Source organism: Salmo trutta, chromosome 10 (genome assembly GCF_901001165.1).
Source record: "Salmo trutta chromosome 10, fSalTru1.1, whole genome shotgun sequence".
NCBI lineage: Eukaryota > Metazoa > Chordata > Actinopteri > Salmoniformes > Salmonidae > Salmo > Salmo trutta.
In genome coordinates, this window is record NC_042966.1 from 5,615,260 (window position 1) to 5,637,316 (window position 22,057).

The following is a 22,057-nucleotide window of genomic DNA, read 5'->3' on the forward strand; positions in this document are numbered from 1 at the left end:
TCCTAGAGCTGGCCACCTGGCCAAACTGAACAATCGGGGGAGAAGGGCCTTGGTCAGGGAGGTGACCAAGAACCCGATGGTCACTCTGATAGAGCTCCAGAGTTCCTCTGTGGAGATGGGAGAAACTTCCAGAAGGACAACCTTCTCTACAACACTCCACCAATCAGGCCTTTATGGTAGAATGGCCAGACGGAAGCCACTCCTCAATAAAAGGAACCGGATAGTCTTCTTGGAGTTTGCCAAAAGGCACCTAAAGACTCTCTGACCATGAGAAACAAGATTCTCTGGTCTGATGAAACCAAGATTGAACTCTCACCTGCATGCCAAGTGTCACGTCTGGAAGAAACCTTGCACCATCCCTACAGTGAAGCATGGTGGTGGCAGCATCATGCTGTGGGAATGTTTTTCAGCAGAAGGGACTGGGAGACTAGTCAGGATCGAGGGAAAGATGAACAGAGCAAAGTACAGAGATATCCTTGATGAAAACCTGCTCCAGAGCGCTCAGGACCTCAGGCTGGGGTGAAGGTTCATCCTTCCAACAGGTCAACGACCCCTAAGCACACAACCAAGACAACGCAGGAGTAGCTGAAAATAGCTGTGCGGTAATGCTCCCCATCCCACCTGACAGAGCTTGAGAGGATCTGCAGAGAGGAATGGGAGAAACTCCCTAAATACAGGTGTGCCAAGCTTGTAGCGTCATAAACTTGCAAACATTTCCAAAATTGTTTTTGCTTTGTCAGTATGGGGTATTGTTTTTAGATTGATGAGGGAAAAACTGTTTATTCAATTTTAGAATAAGGCTGTAACGTAACAAAATGTGAAAAAGTCAAGGGGTCTGAATTCTACCCACGCATCACAACTGCTGCTTTCAGACTCATTATGATTGCTAAGTACTGCACAATTCAAACACTTGCCCCCCAATTGCCCCTTCCCCAAAACATGTGTTAAAATGGACTGTAAATTATGCCTTCCTGTAGTAAACTTAAGCTACAAAATGTATTCTATTCTACTGATCCATTTACTTTATGTGCATATTCTTTTATTATTTGTTATTGTTGCATTGTTGAGACAGAAACCTGCAAGTAAGTATTTTGTTCGATGGTGTATACCATATGATTCCCATACATATGACTAATACATCTTGAAACTTGTAACCCAAACAGAATGGAAGAGTAAAGTTGAGAGCTACTTTTTCTGAAGAAAGCTGCTAAACAGGCTCAAAAGCAAACAGACAAGCAAACAGAAGAATGAGGGAACCAGGGCTTACGACCCGTTATATAGGAAGGTGGGGCTTACACCTGCAAAGCCCTGATTGGCCTGTTGGGCATGATTGAATAAGGCTTCAGCGAATGACCCGCACGAAGGCGTGTACCATATTGAGATGACGACTGAAAGAGAACGTTCTTTTTTTGTGCACTGTTTAATGTAGTCAGGGGAAGCAAATTGGCTTGTCTCAATGGTGATGATTAGAGTTGTAGTGACATATTTTGGGGATTTAGAGATATCTATCTATTATTTTGAATGCTAGAAAGTAAACTAACTATTTAATATGTAGTATAGAACAATAAAAACAAAGGCTATTAATACCTTTTCTATTTTTTTTATATAATGGGGCTCCCGACTTGCCTAGTTAAATGAAGGTTAAATAAAAATAAAACAATTTAAAAAATGCTTCTAAGATTTGTAATTGGTGTAACCTCCTTTAAAATTGCTAATTACAAAGATAGACAAGGACCTTGACCATTTCCTCCAGTGGGAAACTATAATCGTGGGAGGGGTCTATATTAAAGTAAATGATTAGTTAATCATAAATTTGAGCTTCCCAGTGATAATTTGGTGGTATTCTGTCAAAATGAAAAGGTTCATTACTGTGTTACTTAATTTAAATGAAATGAAATTACATTGTGAGCAAAATGATTAATATTTTTTTACCCCTTTTTCTCCCCAATTTCGTTAGTCTTGTCCCATCGCTGCAACTCCCATACGGACTCATATGAGGCGAAGGTCGAGAGCTGTGCATCCTCCGAAACACAACCCAAACAAGCCGCACTGCTTCTTGACACAATGCCCGCTTATCACGGAAGCCAGCCGCACCAATGTGTCGGAGGAAACACTGTACTCCTGGCGACTGTGTCAGCGTGCATTGCTCCTGGCCCGCCACATGATTCGCTAGTGTGCGATGGGACAGGAAAATCCCTGCCGGCCAAACCCTCCCCTAACCCGGACGATGCTGGGCCACAGAGCCTGGACTCGAACCAGGATCTCTTGTGGCACAGCTAGCACTGCGACGCAGTGCCTTAGACCACTGCGCCACTCGAGAGGCCACTAAATACATTTTTTACAAATTAATGTCCTTAGATTCTGTGGCTTCCTTTTATGAAAATCCTCAATTACAAAAATGTATCCTTGGTGTTACTAATCCTACTGGTGGCACAATGTTATCAAAGTGGTAAATGTTATGTAAGTCATTAAGCGGCCATATTAGTTGACTTGGAGTCGGAAGATGTACCCAAATACATTTAAATAAATACAAAATCTAGAAACGTACTTAATTCTTTCCAAAATGCCATGCCCAAATACCACTGCTATTCAAGAACGAACTTAACGCTAGGTCAGAAATCACATTCTAACAAAACAATGAAGTTGCAGACTAGCGTTGGGCTAAGCGGTTGGAAGGTAAGGATTTTGCTCCATATACGCTGGGAGATGGAGTAAGAAAGAGAGAGAGAGCAGGAGCTAGAGCGCTCAGGGACCCACTCTGAGGACGTTGAGAAAGACGAAGGTGGGGATATTTTTAAAGAGCCACACTGCTCCTTCTCTATAGGTGCTAATAGAAATTCATTCATGTGAGCTGCTCCCCTACCTCAGCTGGAGAAGCCCTTAGTATAAGGAATTTTGACATGCATTGCAGGCAGACTTTCTCACGGGACGAAGTACTATCATTGGTCGTAAGCCTTTGCCATCACTCTGGAATGACATATACTGATTCAAATCGAGGTGTGTGTGTGTGATCGCAACTGTGTGTGCGTGTGTGATCATGAGCATGTGAGGATGCATCTTTGTGTATTTGTGCATGTGATCGTGAGCATTCAAGGATGCATCTTTATACTGTATGTTTATGCGCTGAGTGTTTTAGTGCGTATCCCTTTCTGTGTGTATCAGTTTAATTGACCGGTGTGTTTCTCTGACTGTGAGCAGCCCGTAAGAGACTGGAGCAGGTGGAGAATGGTGGCTGTGACCGGGATGTCAGCAGCATGGGAAGTCGCTCCAGCTCCTCAGGTATGTTCACTTGGCACCTGTTCATCTCTGACTACATTACCCACAAGACCTCAGTATACACATTCGGCAGAAATAGGTTGAATCAATGTTCTTAGGTGTGCCTGCAAAGCAATGCACAACTCCAGATTTCTTTCATATTATTATTAGGTGGGACTTGCAAAGCAATAGTCCCGACTTTAGATCTTCGTCATACTACTTCTTATTATTGTTCTTCACGCTACTCTTACATCATTTACCTGGAAACACCATTCAAACGTTATAACGTGTAGACTGTGGATTTGGTTGCTTGCATACAACGTTTTGATATCTTTTAAACTAATACAGTTTGTCTTTTGTCCATCTTCATTCACTGTAATGGGAGTTTTCTCAGCATTCTAAAGCTCCCCACTTTGCAATCAACTTAGACAACAAGTACTTCTGTACTTCTCTGCTATTCAAAGCTGAAATAATAGCATATCATGTCATTGAGCAGCCCAAACGGAGACGTTGCTATGGATACCAGTACATTTCAATGCCAAAAAAGTGCCATAGACTAGAATGGTAAAAAAACAACGCTGAGATATTTAGACTGACCATATTTCGATTACTTGGCGAAAGATTTTAGAAACTACTATATATACTTTTTAACTATATAAAATACAATTTTATTTCTCACATTTGTACTTGTATTTATTAGGGATCCTCATTAGCTGCTGCTAAGGCAGCAGCAACTCTTCCTGGGGTCCAAACATATTAAAGCACTTACATATACATATATGTTCTGGACTTGGGGACTGTGAAGAGACCTCTGGTGGCATGTCTTGTGGGGTATGCATGGGTGTCCGAACTGTGTGCAAGTATTTTAAACAGACAGCTCAGTGCATTCAGCTTGTCAACACCTCTTACAAAAACAAGTAATGAGGAAGTCAACCTCTCCTCCACTTTGAGCCATGAGAGATTGACATGCATGTCATTAATGTTAGCTCTCGGTGTACTTTTAAGGGCCAGCCATGCTGCCCTGTTCTGAGCCAATTGCAATTTTCCTAAAGTCCCTCTTTGTGGCACCTGACCACACTACTGAACAGTAGTCTAGGTGCGACAAAACTAGAGCCTATTGGACCTGCCTTGTTGATAGTGCTGTTAAGAATGCAGAGCAGCGCTTTATTATAGACAGACTTCTCCCCATCTTAGCTACTGTTGTATCAATTGGTTTTGACCATGACAGTTTACAATCCAGGGTTGCTCCAAGCAGTTTAGTCACCTCAACTTGCTCAATTTCCACATTATTTATTACGAGGTGTGGTTGAGGTTTAGGGTTTAGTGAATGATTACTCCCAAATACAATGCTTTTAGTTTTGGAAATATTTAGGACAAACTTTTCCCTTGCTACCCATTCTGGTCTTCCTACTAGGGCACACCGCCTCAGTGCTATCACTGTAACAATGGATCATAGGCTCATGATTACTGCATACAATAGCTGTAGGATTAACTTCACTAGGGTAGGGGGCAGCATTCGGAATTCTGGATGAAAAGCGTGCCCAAATTAAACTGCCTGCTACTCGGGCCCAGAAGGTAGGATATGCATATTATTAGTAGATTTGGATAGGAAACACTCTGAAGTTTCTAAAACTGTTTGAATGATGTCTGTGGGTATAACAGAACTCGTATGGCAGGCAGAAACCTGAGAAAAATCCAACCGGGAAGTGGGAAATCTGAGGCTTGTAGTTTTTTCAAGTGATTGCCTTTACAGTATACAGTGACTTAGGGTTCATTTTGCACTTCCTAAGGCTTCCACTAGATGTCAACAGTCTTTAGAACGTTGTTTCAGGCTTCTACAGTGAACAGAGAGCGAACAAGAAGGCCGGGAAGTTGGTGACTCAGAAAAGTTCAGTAGCGCGCCTTCACGTGAGAGGTAGCTGTGTTCCATTACATTTCTGAAGACATTGGAATCGTCCAGTTTGAATATTATTGAAGATTTACGTTAAAAAGGCCCTAAAGATTGATGCTATACATCGTTTGACATGTTTCTACGAACGTAAATCAAACTTTCTTTGACTTTATGTCGTGAAATTTTCGGCGCGCTTCCTACATTTGGAGTAGCTTACTGAACGCGCTAACAAAAAGGAGGTATTTGGACATAAATTAAGGACTTTATCGAACAAAACAACATTTATTGTGGACCTGGGAATCCTGGGAGTGCATTCTGATGAAGATCATCAAAGGTAAGTATATATTTATAATGCTATTTATGATGTAGATGACTCCAAAATGGCGTACTCAGATTATTCCGTTTTTCTGGATTTTTTTGTTGTTATTCTGTCTCTCACTGTTCAAATAAACCTACCATTAAAATTATAGACTGATCATTTCTTTGTCAGTGGACAAACGTACAAAATCAGCAGGGGATCAAAAACTTTTTTCTCTCGCTGTAGATAATAAACAGCGAGTAGCAGCAGTGTACAAAACAAATGGGGGGGGGGGTCGGTCGGTTGGCAATGTAATAGTCCGGTGGCCATTTGATTAGTTGTTCAGCAGTCTTATGGCTTGGGGGTAGAAGCTGTTAACCTGTTGAGGACAGACGTTCCGCTAGCGGAACCCCGTTCCGCCTGCGGAACCCCTAGCCAACAGCATCGCACGGCACAAAATACAAACCAAACTAAAATACCACAATTCAATTTTCTCAAACAATCAACTATTTTACACCATTTTAAAGATAAGACTCTCGTTAATCTAACCACATTGTCCGATTTCAAAAAGGCTTTACAGCGAAAGCAAAACATTAGATTATGTTAGGAGAGTACATAGACACAAATAATCACACAGCCATTTTCCAAGCAAGCATATATGTCACATAAACCCAAACCACAGCTAAATGCAGCACTAACCTTTGATGATCTTCATCAGATGACACTCCTAGGACATTATGTTATACAATACATGCATGTTTTGTTCAATCAAGTTCATATTTATATCAAAAAACAGCTTTTTACATTAGCATGTGATGTTCAGAACTAGCATACCCACCGAAAACTTCTGGTGAATTTACTAAATTACTCATGATAAACGTTCACAAAAAACATAACAATTATTTTAAGAATTATAGATACAGAACTCCTTTATGCAATTGCTATGTCCGATTTTAAAATAGCTTTTCGGCGAAAGCACATTTTGCAAAATTCTGAGAACATAGCTCGGTCATCAATAGGCTAGCTAATTTGACACCCACCAAGTTTGGGGCTCACTAAACTCAGAATTACTATTAGAAAAATTGGATTACCTTTGCTGTTCTTCATCAGAATGCACTCCCAGGACTTCTACTTCAACAACAAATGTTGTTTTGGTTCCAAATAATCCATAGTTATATCCAAATACCGCCGTTTTGTTCGTGCGTTCAGGTCACTATCCGAAGGGTGACGCGCGAGCGCATTTCGTGACAAAAAAACGTAAAATATTCCATTACCTTACTTAGAAGCATGTCAAACGCTGTTTAAAATCCATTTTTATGTGATTTTTCTCGTAAAATAGCGATAATATTCCAACTGGGCAACGTTGTATTCATTCAAAGGCTGAAAGAAAAAAATGGAGTAGTCTCGTGACCGCGCATCTCCAGTGTCACTGTCCCCAGGCTGACCACACAAATTCTGCTGCTGTTCTTTGCCCAGAGACAGCAGACACCTCATTCCACTTTCTGGTGGCTTTAGAGAACCAATGGAAGCCTTAGAAAATGACATAGAAAGTGTCACATCACAGCACAGATGGCCTTCCCTGTAGCTCAGTTGGTAGAGCGTGGTGTGTGCAACGCCAGGGTTGTGGGTTCGATTCCCACAACCAACTTTTGGTCCAAGACTTGGCGCTCCGGTACTGCTTGCCGTACGGTAGCAGAGAAAACAGTCTATGACTTGGGTGACTGGAGTGTCTGACAATTTTATGGGCTTTCCTCTGACACCGCCTATTATATACAGTTGAAGTCAGAGGTTTACATACACCTTAGCCAAATACATTTCAACTCAGTTTTTCACAATTCCTGACATTTAATCCTAGTAAAAATTCCCTGTTTTAGGTGAGTTAGGATCCCCACTTTATTTTAAGAATGTGAAATGTCAGAATAATAGTAGAGAATGATTTATTTCATATTTTATTTCTTTCATCACATTCCCAGTGGGTCAGAAGTTTACATACACTCAATTAGTATTTGGTAGCATTGCCTTTAAATTGTTTTACTTGGGTCAAGCGTTTCAGGCAGCCTTCCACAAGCTTCCTACAATAAGTTGGGTGGATTTTTGCCCATTCCTCCTGACAGAGCTGGTGTAACTGAATCAGGTTTGTAGGCCTCCTTGCTCGCACACGCTTTTTTCAGTTCTGCCCACAAATGTTTTATAGGATTGAGGTCAGGGCTTTGTGATGGCCACTCCAATACCTTGACTTTGTTGTCCTTTTGCCATTTTGCCACAACTTTGGAAGTATGCTTGGGGTCATTGTCCATTTGGAAGACCCATTTGCGACCAAGCTTTAACTTCCTGACTGATGTCTTGAGATGATGCTTCAATATATCCACATAATTTCCCTTCCTCATGATGCCATCTATTTTGTGAAGTGCACCAGTCCCTCCTGCAGCAAAGCACCCCCACAACATGATGCTGCCACCCCCGTGCTTCACGGTTGGGATGGTGTTCTTTGGCTTGCAAGCCTCCCCCCTTTTCCGCCAAACATAACGATGGTCATTATGGCCAAACAGTTCTATTCTTGTTTCATCAGACCAGAGGACATTTCTCCAAAAAGTACGATCTTTGTCCCCATGTGCAGTTGCAAACCGTAGCCTGTCTTTTTTATGGCGGTTTTGGAGCAGTGGCTTCTTCCTTGCTGAGTGGCTTTTCAGGTTATGTCGATATAGGACTTGTTTTACTGTGGATATAGATACGTTTGTACCTGTTTCCTCCAGCATCTTCACAAGGTCCTTTGCTCTGGGATTGATTTGCACTTTTTGTACCAAAGTACGTTAATCTCTAGGAGATCGAACACGTCTCCTTCCTGAGCGGTATGAAGGCTGCGTGGTCCCATGGTGTTGATACTTGCATACTATTGTTTGTACAGAGGAACGTGGTACCTTCAGGCGTTTGGAAATTGCTCCCAAGAATGAACCAGACTTGTGGAGGTCTACAATTCTTTTTCTGAGGTCTTGGCTGATTTCTTTTGATTTTCTCATGATGGCAAGCAAGGAGGCACTGAGGTTGAAGGTAGGCCTTGAAATACATCCACAGGTAAACCTCCAATTGACTCAAATGATGTCAATTAGCCTATCAGAAGCTTCTAAAGCCATGACATCATTTTCTGGAATTCTCCAAGCTGTTTAAAGGCACAGTCAATTTAGTGTATGTTAACTTCTGACCCACTGGACTTGTGATACAGTGAATTATAAGTGAAATAATCTGTCTGTAAACAGTTGTTGGAAAAATTGCTTGTGTCATGCACAAAGTAGATGTTCTAACCGACTTGCCAAAACTATAGATCGTTAACAAGAAATTTGTGGAGTGGTTGAAAAACGAGTTTTAATGACTCCAACCTAAGTGTATGTAAACTTCCGACTTAAAATGTACAGTATATACTGCTAACATATGCACTATACACACGTACACGTGGATTTTGTGTTGTAGAAATGTGTTGGTAGAGTAGTGGCCTGAGGACACACATTTAATGTGTGGTGAAATGTATTGTAACTTTATTTTTTATTGTATATAACGGCCTTAATTTGTCTGGACCCCAGGAAGAGTAGCTGCTGCCAAAGCAGCAGCTAATGGGTATCCATAATGAATGCAAATTAAACACTATATACATTTGCTTTAATATTCATAAAATAATTCACCAACTTTAACTCTTCATCGCAAAAAAAGTTGACATTTTCTGTTTTTAATAATTATACCAATTCCAATTTGGGTTGTTTATGGAGTTGTGAAATTACCTGGGTCCATGTCTTCTACAAAGGATAGGAAAGGTTGACAGATATTATAAAATGTAATTGCAGATCCCCTAACAGAGTTGTGCATTTTCTCTAGCTTGAGATGTTGCATAACTACCTTTTATCCAATGGTTAAAAGTAGGAGGAAACCAATCCTTCCACTTAAATGCCAGCATGTTGCCCATAGAACTGTCATCCAATATAGAATGATTCTTATATTAGCTGCCCAGTAATAATATTGGAAGTTTGGAAGTGCTAGACCACCCTGGGGACGAGATCTCTGTAATACGGTCTTACGTATCCAAGGGTTTTTCTTGTTCCAGATAAAAAGAAGATATCAGTTTATCTATGGAGATTAGAAAAAAGATTTTGTCAGAAAGATAGGAATACATTGAAATAAGTATTACAACTTATATAATATATTCATTTGAACCTTTCTGGGAAGGGAGTTCCGCTAGCTATTATGTTAGTCAGCGCCACAAAAAAACCATACAGCCATTTTCCAAAGACGGAGAGGTGTCACAAAAGTCAGAAATAGCGTTAAAATGAATCACTAACCTTTGATGATCTTCATCTGGTGGCACTCCCAGGACTCCATGTTAGACAATAAATGTTTGTTTTATTCGATAAAGTTAATCTTTATGTCCAAAAACCTCATTTGAAATTGGCGTGGTATGTTCAGAAATGCATTGTCTCAAACAAACATCCGGTGAAAATGCAGAGAGCCACATCAAATTACAGAAATACTCATCATAAACATTGATATAAGATACAAGTGTTATACATACATTTCAAGATACACTTCTTGTTAATCCAGCCAATGGGGCCGATTTCAAAAAGGCATTACGGCTAAAGCACACCATGCGATTATGTTAGGTCAGCGCCTAGCCACAAAAACCATACAGCCATTTTCCAACCAAGGAGAGGTGTCATAAAAGTCAGAAATAGCGTTAAAATGAATCACTAACCTTTGATGATCTTCATCTGGTGGCACTCCCAGGACTCCATGTTAGACAATAAATGTTTGTTTTGTTCGATAAAGTTAATCTTTATGTCCAAATACCTCCTTTTTGTTCGCGCGTTCAGTTCACTATTCCAAATGCACAAGGCGCGGTACTAAGTCCAGACAAAAAGTCAAAAAAGTTCCATTACATTTTGTAGAAACATGTCAAACGATGTATAGAATCAATCTTTAGGATGTTTTTATCATAAATCTTCAATAATATTACAACCGGACAATTCCTTTGTCTTTAGAAATGAAAGGGAACGGAGCTAGTGCCCACGGCTGTGCGCGTGACTAAACTAAAGGCTTTCAGCCAGATCACTGGTTCAAACAGCTCTTATTCGCTCGCCTTTTACAATAGAAGCCTGAAACAATGTTCTAAAGACTGTTGACATCTAGTGGAAGACTTAAGAAGTGCAATCTGACCCCACAGACACTGGATATTCGATAGGCATTCACTTGAAAACTACAAACCTCAGAATTCCCACTTCCTGGTTGGATTTTTCTCAGGTTTTTGCCTGCCATATGAGTTCTGTTATACTCAGACATTATTTTAACAGTTTTGGAAACTTTAGAGTTTTCTATCCAAATCTACTAATTATATGCATATTCTAGCTTCTGGGCCTGAGTAACAGGCAGTTTACTCTGGGCACGCTTTTCATCCAAACTTCCCAATGCTGCCCCCTATCCCTAAAGAGTTTTAACAGTGCTAATTATTCCACCCAAAGAAAGTAAATCCCAGCATTCAAGATCCTGTTTCAGGTGGAGTATCAAGGAAGGGAAATTGGCTTTGTAGAGATCTTTTGAAATTGTGTGTGACCCAAATTCACAAATATAAAAATTTCTGTGTCGTCACATGACTAAAAAAGTTTGCATGGCAGAAGGATTAATAGGCATCAATTCACTTTTTTGTAAATTATCCTTATGCCCGGATATTTTACCAAATGTCTTTAGTAGAACCATCCACATAGTGAAACTTTATCCTCTATGCCCCCTCTTTGAATACCTTTGATAGTGATGTTTTTGCTATGGCTAAAGGCTCAATTGCGATTGCAAAGAGCTGAGGGGATAGAAGACAACCCTGTCTTGGCCCATGTTAAAGTTGGAAAATAGGAAGGTCATTATTTGTGCGCTGCAGCCATAGGGGAATTGTAAAGACTTTCAACCAGGACATAAAATTGGGACCGAATCCAAATTGTTTGAGAGTATAAAATAGATAATCCCACTCCACCCGATCAAACGCCTTCTCTGCATCAAGTGATAACAATATCTCTGTCAGATGAAGAGGGATTATAATGTATATTGTAAAGACGTCTGATGTTGAAAAAAGAATGAGGATTTTTAAGATAATGGAGGGAAGGACTGACTCAAAACAGCAGGCAATCATCTTAGAAAGTATCCTTACATCGCAATTCAGTAAAGAAATTGGCCTATATGAACCGCATTCAAGTTTTTTTTCCTTTTTCAGAATAATTGAAATACATGCTTGTCTCATTGTTGAGGGTAAAGAGTTTGAGGAGAATGATTCTTCAAATACGCAAACCAAGAGAAGAGAGAGTTGATCAGATAATTTAAAAAATATATTTTTTCGGAAATCCATCGGGTCCAGCGGATTTACCACACTGCATAGATTTAATTGCTAAAACAATCTCTTCTACAGAGAACTGTTTTTCTAATTTAGCAGCTATCTCAGGTTCAACAAAATATCTAAGTTCTTAAAGAAGGTGTCGAGTAAGGTAGGATTACCAGCGGATTCTGAAGTGTATAATTGTGAGTAAAAGTTAGGAAAGCATGAATTTACCTCTAAATCATCAATACATTTGTTACCCAGCTCGTCAGTTATCTCAGGTATGGTTTGATTTGCGGTTCTCTGACGCAGCTAGTGTACAAAGTTTTTTTTGCTCTGCAAGTGTGTGACTAAAAGCATTTTCATGCATAAACATTTTCAGTCATCAGCACATGCCATTTACAATTGTTGATACAGTGAGGTCCAAAAGTATTTAGACAGTGACACATTTGTTTGTATCTTGGTTCTGTACTCCAGCAGATTTTTAATGATACAATGACTATGAAGTTAAACTGCAGATAGGGCTGTGGCGGTCACTAAATGTTGTCAGCCGGTGATTGTCAAGCTCTCTGTAATTGACCATTAATGAACATAAACACATTTATCATCTCCTGGCTTCCATGCATAGCCTACACGCCACTGATGCAGACCTTTGGAACATCTACATTTTAAAAACGCTAATAAATAGATGTGGTATAGTGATCTACACCATCACAATAAATCCATTATTTATTTCAGACAGGTCTAAAGAAACATGATATAAGAAAATATAGTCTATTTCAGAAGAACAGAATAGCATACTCTGAGTTGTCCTTATGTTAGGTCCTGATCTGGCTATGCCATATGGCTGTGAGCTACACTAGTTCATTTAGCTGAAAACATTTGCTTATAATTACGTGGCATTATTTTATAGTGTGAAGAATACAATTGAAGAAAGCTGAATCAAATACATATTTTTTACGCAATGATGCTGACGCAACAGATCAGAATGTTTAGCTTAAAATGTTGGTAAACTATTAGGCTATGTCTTCACATTATAAATGCCGCAATGCAGTAGGCTATAAGCACGAATGTTCCATTAGCAGGAAAACACCATTCTCAAAAGTGACCGCAAATGTGATTATGCAGGTAATGCTTTTATTATAAAGGTGCATTTTTATGGTGAAAATGATCTTCCCCAAACTTGAAGGTCACACGCTGCGTATGTATGCCAGTTAGGCTCTACACCCTTTGTAAAGCGGATTAATGTGCTTAATTTAAAAAAGTTATTTGGCCACTTTAGTTGTGATACAAACCCTCAAAACATGTAGGCCTATGGGCTAGGCTACATGAGGTGTGCAACTATGATTCGAAAAAGTGCTAGGCATCATTCGCAAGTGATAATATATAATTAATCAGTGATAGACTAATATTGTCACTGATCAAACTATTCTTGATTTAATCTTGTCTTTTACATATACTAAATAATATATGTGTGAAATTTGTTTTGATTTCGAATGGACCATTATCATGCACCTGTATCTAAACGGGCAGGGGAAAAAAATACATTTCATCTATACACTTAAATAGCGAATGGGGGACGCTTTTCCCGTGGTTCGTTGTCATGCCAGCCTGGTAGGCTATATACTCCTGTTGTAAGTATAAGCAATGTGCTTAATATTAGGAAAGTTGAGAAAAAAATATAGTAGACCTAGCCTATAGAAAGCTGATGGGATCCTCTATTTACTGTAGTAGAGGCCATCACTGTTTTCTCACGCAATTCCATCGCCTATAGAAGTGTTAGATTAGATTTTAGATTACATTTTTATTGATGTCAGAGTGATTAGAGGGACAATGGAGTGCTGAGTACCAGGCAGTTAGCAAGTTTGGTAGGCTATCAGCCGCATCAGAGCTTGAAGAAGCCTAATTACCGTGACTAAACGGTCACGTGGAATTTTTACGGCCTTCGTGACTCGTGACCGCCGGTATGGCGTTAATACGGTCACCATAACAGATCTAACTGCAGACTGTCAGTTTTAATTATTGTGTATTTTCATGCATATCGGGTGAACCGTTTAGAAATCAGAGCAATTGTTGTACATATTTATGGCACCAAAAGTATTTGGAAAAATTCACTTATGTGTATTAAAGTAGGATAAAATATTCTATTTGGTCCCATATTCCTTGCATTTGCAACAAACTTGTTGGATGCATTTGCAGTTTGTTTTGGTTGTGTTTCAGATTATTTTGTGCCCAATAGAAATGAATAGTAAATAATGTATTATAAACTGGGTGGTTCGAGGCCTGAATTGTGATTGGCTGACATCCGTGGTATATCAGACTGTATACCACGGGTATGACAAAACATGTATTTTTACTGCTCTAATTACGTTGTTAACCAGTTAATAAGGCACCTCGGGGGTTTGTGGTATATTTATTTTATATAACTAGGCAAGTCAGTTAAGAACAAATTCTTACTTACAATGACGGCCTACCGGGGAACAGTGGGTTAACTGGCTTGTTCAGAGGCAGAACGACAGATTTTTACTTTGTCAGCTCAGGGATTCGATCCAGCCATCTTTCGGTTACTGGCCCAACGCTCTAACCACTAGGCTAACTGCCGCCCCTATATGGCCAATATACCACAACTAGGGGCTGTATCCAGGCACTCCACCTTATAGACGTTGTATCATTTTATATTCCTCACTGTATATAGCCAATACATTTTGAATTGAATATCATAGTGTAATGCACATAAGGTTTAAATAAGAAAACATTGTCATAATGAACAGCTAGCTAGCGTGTGCTAGGGAAGATCTCAATTGCATACTCCTCACGTCCTCTTTCCTCATTGCTTTCTCACAGCCCATTGGAGGGAAAGGTCAGAGGGGAGGGACCTCTGGCTTTCTCATCCAATGGGTTTTAAGAAGGAGATGAGGCGAGAGGAGTAGGGCTAATACTAATAACTCCTGACCTGAAGAACTGCAGTATGTGCTTTTGTTCCAGCCCTTCGCTAACACACTTGATTTAAACAATCCTCAATGCAGACCAGGATGAGTTGAATCAGGTGTGTTAGTGCTAGGCTGGAAAAAAGCCTACTCTTCAGAACCAGGGTTGGTGCACTGTTGCAGACGTAATCTACAGAAGTAGTATTACTAGCCCCACATTGCCTAAATCCTATGCTCTCCCACATCCCTCTCGTTCAAATCCCAGGGCTGATGGGGTAAATCTGGGGGAATGAGCCGGGAACCAGAGTGTTGTTGGCATCAGAATCTCTGGTGCCACGTACTGAAAAATAATTATATTTCTATGTTTGTGCCCTTGAGGCACTTAACACCTAACCTGCTGCACGGACGCTCCTCTGTGGCTGAGCCTGTGCCACTGCCGCCTCTCGTGTGTGTGTGTGTGTGTGTGTGTGTGTGTGTGTGTGTGTGTGCCGTGTGTGTGCCGTGTGTGTGTGTGCGTGAGTGGGAATTTAAGATAGGAAAACGTTTCGAAAGACAATGAAGTTGTATGTTATGTTCTCCAGGCTCCCTGAATGCGCGGCACGGCGGCAGCAGCATGGAGGAGCGCTCACTGGAGAGCCAGTCGGGCCCGACGGTGGTGGACAGCTACCCCGAGGTGGACAAGGCCGTGCTTGTGGAGCGTATTGTGCGTCTGCAGAAGTCCCACGCCCGCAAGCAGGAGAAGATAGAGTTCATGGAGGACCACATCAAGCAGCTGGTGGAGGAGATCCGCAAGAAGACAAAGTGAGTCAGAGAAGTGGTAACACTCCCAGCAGAAAGCACACATGTACAACTCCGATGGTTGTGGGTTCAATCCCCTATTTTGACTTTTTCTCCTTGCCGCAAAAGAAAGATGATGGAGACGGATAAGGATTTGTTTTACTGGCAGGAGTTGGCTTGCCATTGGATTTTAGTTTTTTTTGCTCTACAAAACTGTTTGGTCTACTTGCGCTGTTGGCATGGTTTGTGTTTTGCCACACTGGATGCTTGGGAAAGTATGGCTATAACAGCTAATACAAGCAGCCTAGAAAAACATGAGGACTTAGTCAAATAGGAAGCTAATGGCAAGCAGAAGCATAGCAAAACATGATGCTAATGGTTAGAATATTGAGCAAACTAATGCTAATGAAAGGCTTAGCAGAGGTCTAACCAAAGTGTATGCTAATGACGAGCAGAGAGTCTCTACCATGGGAGCTAATAACTTTAATTTAGCCTTAACCTGGCTTTAGCCTCTGCTAACTCACTCTGCTATTACAAACTCTGCTTTGATTTGCTGACACCGTCAGAGTCAGTTGGTGTCACGTGACGTCATTCCTTTTAGAGTTCTTGGTGGATTCTTGAAGGCTGTGTTTGAGTGATTTTTGGCAGGTGTTTGGCACGTCATCTGTTTATCAGTGTTTTGTCAGCCAGTAAGAATTTCTCTCTCTCTCTCTCTCTCTCTCTCTCTCTCTCTCTCTCTCTCTCTCTCTCTCACAAACACACATACACTTGTCCATCCCCTCTTCTGACAAGCAAGACTATCGGATATTTATAGCTGCTTGGTCCATGATGCATCAGTGTCGATCACTAACGATGGCATATCCATATTCATGCCCACCTCCAAAGCCAAACAGACAGTATGGAACACATCACAAGCTAGGGGGACACGCCACTCCTTACCATGTTTAATCACATTAAACACTTAATCAGCAGCCAGACTATTGAGTGATAGCTGGAGAGAAGAGTTAGGGTTATGCAATCGTTTTTTTAGGGACACAATTTTCTGTCAATTTTGCTGTCGACCAGCTGACCCCGTTAACCAGTAAACAACCGTTTAAATGAATTCTAAATAATAAAATGACGTAACCAACAGAAAATACTTGCATGCTTTTGGAACTGACTTTTTCATCAAAAGCTTAATTGAAACTTGTGACAATAGCAAGTAGGGATTTTAATGGCTAACTGTTAATCGGTTAGCCAGTGAAAATACATTGGACTAGTCATGCTTATCGGTCTATAGGTTAATTTGCATACTTTAGTGGAATTAAATTGGTGCGTGTGTGTTTTCGTTAGTCGTCATGTATCTAAGATACACACTCACAGCATACAGAGCCTAGTTTTAGGAGCAGAATGGCCAATAACCCGTCAGCTCCTCCAAAAAGCTGGTATTGGAGTGAAACGTGCTTTCATAATCCCAGTCATTGTGCAACAAATAACAATTCTAAATCTAATCTTCTATTAAAAAAAACTATCTAATTATCAACTCGTAATTAAAGCTTGCCCCCCATTCGCCATTTGAGGGCATAGGCTCTAGTCAACGGTAGGCAGGATATCTGTGCATCACCCACTTCATTTGTATTGTATATTATTATTATATTTTTTGGTACTTTTCACCCTTTTTCGCCCTTATTTTGTGATATCCAATTGGAAGTTAGTCTTGTCCCATTGCTGCTTCTTGACACACTGCTCGCTTAACCCGGAAGCCAGCCACACCAATGTGTCTTTCGGAGGAAACACCGTCCAGCTGGCGACCGTTGTCAGCTTGTAGGTGCCCAGCCCGCCACAAGGAGTCGCTAGGGCGTGATGAGTCAAGGAAATCTCGGCCGACCAATCCCTCCCCTGACTCGGGATGACGCTGGGCCAATTGTGCACCGCCTCATGGGTCTCCCGGTCACGGCCGGCTGTTACACAGCCTGAGATCAAACCCGGGTCTGTATTGACTCCTCAAGCACCGCGATGCATGCCTTAGACCGCTGCGCCACTCGGGAGGCCCATCACCCACCACTTGTTAATGTGAGCTTGAGGCAGTATAATTGTTTGAAACCTGCACGTTTTACTTTACTTCAAATAATGAGGCATGTCTTACCTTGCTTCAAATAAGTGACTCACCACCTGGATTCGGTCTTATGTAGCAACATTTTAAATGGTGTTTTTTACATTGGATAAAATTCATTGGATAAAGAGTTATAAATTGGTATATCATACACTGCATTTTTGAGGAACAATGGGAAAGTAATTCTGCTTTGAAAGTTGATAAACTTGTAAACTCACTTTTGAGAAAATGGCCTTTGAATGTTTTAGTATCTAGTGAAGAGCTCTAATTTGTCTACACCCATTCAGCATCGTTTACACCTTCTTAACTTCTTAAGCTTTAGACCCTTGTTTCGCTCTCTGAGCGTTCAGAGCGCACACCCTCTGGCCAATGATTTGTTTACCTCTGGATAACATGAAAACATCCTAACCAGCTCTGCGGGTAACAATTTCATTACGCTTTTTTGCCAACATTTACTGACACTTACCATATTCACCGGGTGTTGTAACACTTGTAGCTAGCTAGATAGACATGTAGCTAGCTAGCTAGGGAAACAATGAACCTAGCTAGGTAAACAACTTGTAAGATCACACACGTCACGTAACGTTAGCTAACGAGCAGGCCAGCTAACGTTAGGTAGTTAAACAACAATGAACATAGTGCCAAATCATGTCATTGCTACCCTGCATGAATCTGCTGGGAGCTAACCAACCAGGTTCAATGTTAGCTAGCTGACATTAGGATCTAACTAGCAAAGCAAACAGCTCTGGGATACAAATAATAACAGCTAGGGAGCCAGCCAGCTAACATTAGCTAGCTAGCTAACAATACACTTTAGCTTGAAATGAAACCACTTTCTGTCAAAATTAGAAACGTGTAATATCTGAAAAGGTAGCTAGCTAACGCTAGACTATCTTACCTGCATACATCATCATGCATGATGGACGCGTCTCCCTGCCATGGATGCCATGCCACGGTTGCCCTTAGTTTGAAGATGTAATCCGGAGACAGGTGTTTTCTCCATCTCTTTAGCTATAATTCTCATACTTTAGCTATCATAGACCGCTGTGCCACTCACTCGAGAGGCCCCCCTACTTTTTTTTTTTTTTTTTTAAGTTATCTGTGACCAACTGATGCATATCTGTATTCCCAATCATGCGAAATCCATAGATTAGGACCTAATGAATTTGTCAATTGACTGATTTCTGAAATATTTGAAGTTGTTGCATTTATTTTTGTTCATTGTAGCTTGTTTGTAGACTATGATTTGGAGCTGATGCTAAGAAAATGAACAAGTGAAACATTGAAGCGTTATAGCCTACACACACATGCATGCACATACTGATTATATGCATGATTTTGATTAATAGGGTCTTGACAACCCTCTCTCCTGTGGCGACCTGCTTAATTAACTCTTATGGGCACAACTACTGCCATTAGGGCTCTGATTGAATGTGCCCAACAGTTTAAAATGGCAGCCCTGTGGGTATTGAGTGTGGATGGCAGTCACCTGGAATGGTAGTCTAATGTGCCCAACAGTTTAAAATGGCAGCCCTGTGGGTATTGAGTGTGGATGGCAGTCACCTGGAATGGTAGTCTAATGTGCGTAACTGACTGGACTATTGTTTCTCTGCCCCCTACAGGATCATCCAGAGCTATGTGCTGAGAGAGGAGTCGGGCGCCCTCTCTTCAGAGGCCTCAGACTTTAACAAAGCCCAATTTGGTAGGCGGGGGGGCATCATGGCCTCCCTATACACCTCCCACCCGGCTGACAGTGGCCTGACCCTTGACCTCTCGCTGGAGATCAACAGGAAGCTGCAGGCCGTGCTGGAGGACACGCTGCTCAAGAACATCACACTCAAGGTGGGTCCCCCGAACACACTGTCTCACCTTGTGTTGCGGGGAATAAAAGTCCCATAGTTCAGTTTATTAAGCTATACAATTAACTTCTGCTCACACTACATACCCCTGTACTGTTTTTACGGTTGACATATCAGTCAGTAACCATGTTTCCATCCAACCATTTTATGCAGATTAATTACCTGACACATAAAAGAACAGGCATGATGCAAACTAGAAAAATGTACAGTACATTTTTTTGTCTGGAATAAAGATTAAGCAACAAATTGCAGTGGAAACGCTTTTATGCACACACAGGGACGGCCCACTCATTAAGCAGGATTAGGTGGCCACCAATGGTGGCAGATTGACAATGGTGGCATTTTCTGAGCTAAACTGACCAAGACTTAACTCCATCAACACATAAAACCTCACATAATTCTGCTTAAAAACAATGGCAATTTCTCTCAACCAGGTAGAGAAATTGGCTTTTTAGCTGAGCGCTGATGTCGCCTCGTGATAACCAGTGCCCACCTTGTAAAAGGCGGGACGCAAAATATTTATTTTGTACATTCCCAGCGCGCCTCTCCAGGGTGCTGTTGGAGAGACGCATCGCTCCAACATTTCGTCCCCAAAAATTATTTAGCAGATATAGCATATGGTAGAAAGAGTATGTGGCCTTTTCTGTATCCTACAGGCTGGAGATAAAATGTATGACAATGTAATGAGACAGAAACTTTTTAGATCATGCAGGTTTCTCCGATCAAATAGCCTTCAACGTAATTTTGCTTACTGGGACTATTCTAGTTAGTTGGCATGACCAATGGTGCAGTTTTTAGCAAATTTCCTGCAATAGTACACATTTTGTCATGGTTGTCATGAACATTATAACAAAATCAATGACGTTTGGAATTTTTATTTTGGTGATAGTTCTCGAAGATTACTTATTAAAAAATATATTGCTCCTTTGTCTTTTCTACATACTTTGTCTGGTTTTAGATGTTTAAGTTTACACTGAAAACATTTTTTATCATGGCTGTAATGCAACAATGGGGAATTCAAGTGGAAACACTGGCTGTACTCCAGCAATGGTTTTTAGGAGACTGCTCTGATCTGTTGAATCTAGCAATATGATCTTGACATTTCCAAGGATCTGGCAAATAAGGCCAAGATAGTCATTAGACAGTTTTCAATTATTTACTTTTTCCTCTGAAATCTTTTTTTATTATATGGTTTTCAATGATGGACTGGATTGTTTAGTATGGCATTAGCCAAGGTAGAGTGTGAGGACAATGACATTCTTGTGAGCAAAATTACGTTGAAAATACATATTTTATGGACATTGAAGTCACATTCATTTTTGGTTCTAAGTGAAAGATTCAAATAAGTGTTTTACAGATATTGAAAATATGTATTTTACGGATGTGGAAAATACTTATTTTACGGACGTTGAAAATACGTCTTTCACGGATGTTGAGAATGCTTTTTTGGGGGGTCATTGTTTCTATTGACAAATTTCAACCGTACATAATTTCACTTATCTATCTATATGTCAACAAACATTGTCACGTTTAAATAAATACATTTAATAAATACATTTAAATACATTTAATAAAGGATAATGGATGAAGATTACAGTATGGAATACGTGGTATTATTCCCATCTGGCACTTGTGTTAACCAAGAGCTTCGGAACTGGCAGTGACCGTATTCAAAGTTTCCTGACACAACCTTTGTGATTGAATTTAAAACAATTGTGTAAGAATTGCTATTCCTCTGTCCTGCACGCACACACCCAGAAAAAGACACCTATTTTTGTGTTACTACTCATCAGTATTACTTACTAAAACTGTTGTTACACTAAGGTTTTTATTCTAAGAGAAATGGCAATATTCAATTATATTGAACTACCGACATTGTACAGCGCCATTATGGGCTATTAGCAGGACAATAGCCTCTTACCAACACCTCTCTGTATTTTGATACTTTGTGCAAGGCAATTGATTAGCATTAAAAACTTTGTGGATGGGGCCTCCCGAGAGGCGCAGCGGTCTAAGACACTGCATCGCAGTGCAAATGGCGTTGCTACAGATGCTGGTTCGATACCGTGCCAGTCGCGACCGGGAGACCAATGAGGCGATGTACAATTGGCCCAGTGTCGTCCGGTTTGGGGGAGGGTTTGGCCGGCCGGGATGTCTTTGAAAACGAAATCATCTCTAAAATATCGTTCTTTTTTAAACAAAGAATTTAGAATCCTCCAATCCTCTAAATGTAATTATTGGCGGAGAGCCATATAGATTGTAAACTAGTTGGGAAGAGATTTACGATGTTCGATGGCACATGGTTTATGAATTGACATGCAATTTTCTGTTCTTCCTGAACAATAGTGTAAGAATTGCTATTCCTCTGTCCTGCACGCACACCCGGAAAAATACACTTATTATTTTGTTACTACATGTCAGTATTACTTACTAAAAGGGTTGTTAAGGTTTTATTCTAAGAGAATATAAGCAAGTGATGTCTGCTAAATAATCAAGTTGATGGCGCAGTCATAGAGCCTCGGCACCTACATAAAGCTGAGTGACTCACTCATTCGTGGCTTTGGATCAAAATAAATAAGTACCAACATTTTTCTGATAGTCTTTAATAAAGAAATGTTTTG

The 22,057-nt window shown here is 40.6% G+C and overlaps 1 protein-coding gene across 3 annotated transcripts in view; it reads left to right on the forward strand.

Annotated features, from left to right (window-relative positions):
* The window catches only part of ccdc186 (coiled-coil domain-containing protein 186), a 157,095-nt gene that overhangs the window by 129,038 nt on the left and 6,000 nt on the right, over positions 1 to 22,057 (forward strand). For all 3 annotated transcript variants that reach the window (XM_029764179.1, XM_029764180.1, XM_029764181.1), the window contains 3 exons: positions 3,199 to 3,279; positions 15,290 to 15,509; positions 19,200 to 19,419. In XM_029764179.1, coding sequence (XP_029620039.1) covers positions 3,199 to 3,279; positions 15,290 to 15,509; positions 19,200 to 19,419 — 521 coding nt within the window. The remainder of the gene's footprint in view (positions 1 to 3,198; positions 3,280 to 15,289; positions 15,510 to 19,199; positions 19,420 to 22,057) is intronic.